General features: G+C 64.0%; 1 protein-coding gene across 1 annotated transcript in view; it reads left to right on the forward strand.

Annotated features, from left to right (window-relative positions):
• Positions 1 to 240: 240 nt before the first annotated feature.
• Positions 241 to 1,005, forward strand: part of LOC104511433 (parathyroid hormone/parathyroid hormone-related peptide receptor-like) — a gene marked incomplete at both ends in the record, with an annotated part of 2,580 nt that continues 1,815 nt past the window's right edge. The window contains 2 exons of the mRNA XM_010154048.1: positions 241 to 346; positions 797 to 912. Of these exons, the coding sequence (XP_010152350.1) occupies positions 241 to 346; positions 797 to 912 (222 nt within the window). The remainder of the gene's footprint in view (positions 347 to 796; positions 913 to 1,005) is intronic.

Below are 1,005 nucleotides of genomic sequence, written 5' to 3' on the forward strand. Positions count from 1 at the left end.
GGACAGAGCAGCTTCCATCCCAGCTCCGGGATCCCAGCTCCCGGCTGTGGGTGGCTCGTCACCGAGCAGGCGGTGGCAGCTCTCTGGGGACACGGAGATCACCAGGGTGGGTCAAGCGCTCCCAGGGAGGGTTAAACTCCCAGTTGTGAGCACCAGGAGACCTGAGCCGAGCTGCCGTCCGGCACTGCCAGCCCGAGACGTGCGGAGGAGGGGGCCGTCACTTCGGTTTTGTCTCGGCAGGGTGACCCCGACGACGTTCTCACAAAAGAAGAGCAGATCTATCTCCTGGTGGAAGCCAAGGAGAGATGTCAGAGGGACATAAAAGCCCAGCTGGAGAAGATCAAAGGTAACGTCCCTCCCCGGCGTGTGGGTCAGCCCCGGCGGAGCTGGCTCCGCTGTGGGAAATGCCTTCTCCATGGATGGGACAGGGCGGTGCGCGGCTCCCATGAGCCGCAGGGTCCTGGTGTGGGTTTGTGAAGCTCCTGGCACTGTGGCTGCTCTGGGCACAATTAGGTGCTAATTAAATCATCACCCTGATTAGCCAGCGCTGGCTGCCCTGTGCACACCCCAAGTGAGGGCACGTGGAGGGCCCTCGGACCCCAGGAGGAGGTGGGGTGGAATGGGACGTGTGCCCCTCCCCAGCCCCCTCGGCTCCCCCTGCTCTGCGTGCTGGGGTGACTGATCACGTGGCAGCACCTTTTCCTCGCCCCGGACCACCGCACGCTCGGGGAAGCCGGGGGTTACACCGCGGCCCCGTTTGGAGCCCAAGTGAGATGTGTTTTTGTTCGTCGGCCAGACAGCAGCTGCCTTCCGGAGTGGGATGGGATTATCTGCTGGCCCAAGGGCTCCCCAGGCCAGGAGGTGTCGGTGCCCTGCCCCGACTACATCTACGACTTCAACCATAAAGGTGAGAGCGCTTGCACCCGGGCAGGGAGCCACCTCACCCTGGTGATAAGCTTCCACCCAGCAGGGCCGTGTCTGGGCTTCCCGTGGGTCCTGCCCCGT

This window comes from Eurypyga helias, unplaced genomic scaffold, assembly GCF_000690775.1.
Source record: "Eurypyga helias isolate BGI_N326 unplaced genomic scaffold, ASM69077v1 scaffold21616, whole genome shotgun sequence".
Classification (NCBI taxonomy): domain Eukaryota; kingdom Metazoa; phylum Chordata; class Aves; order Eurypygiformes; family Eurypygidae; genus Eurypyga; species Eurypyga helias.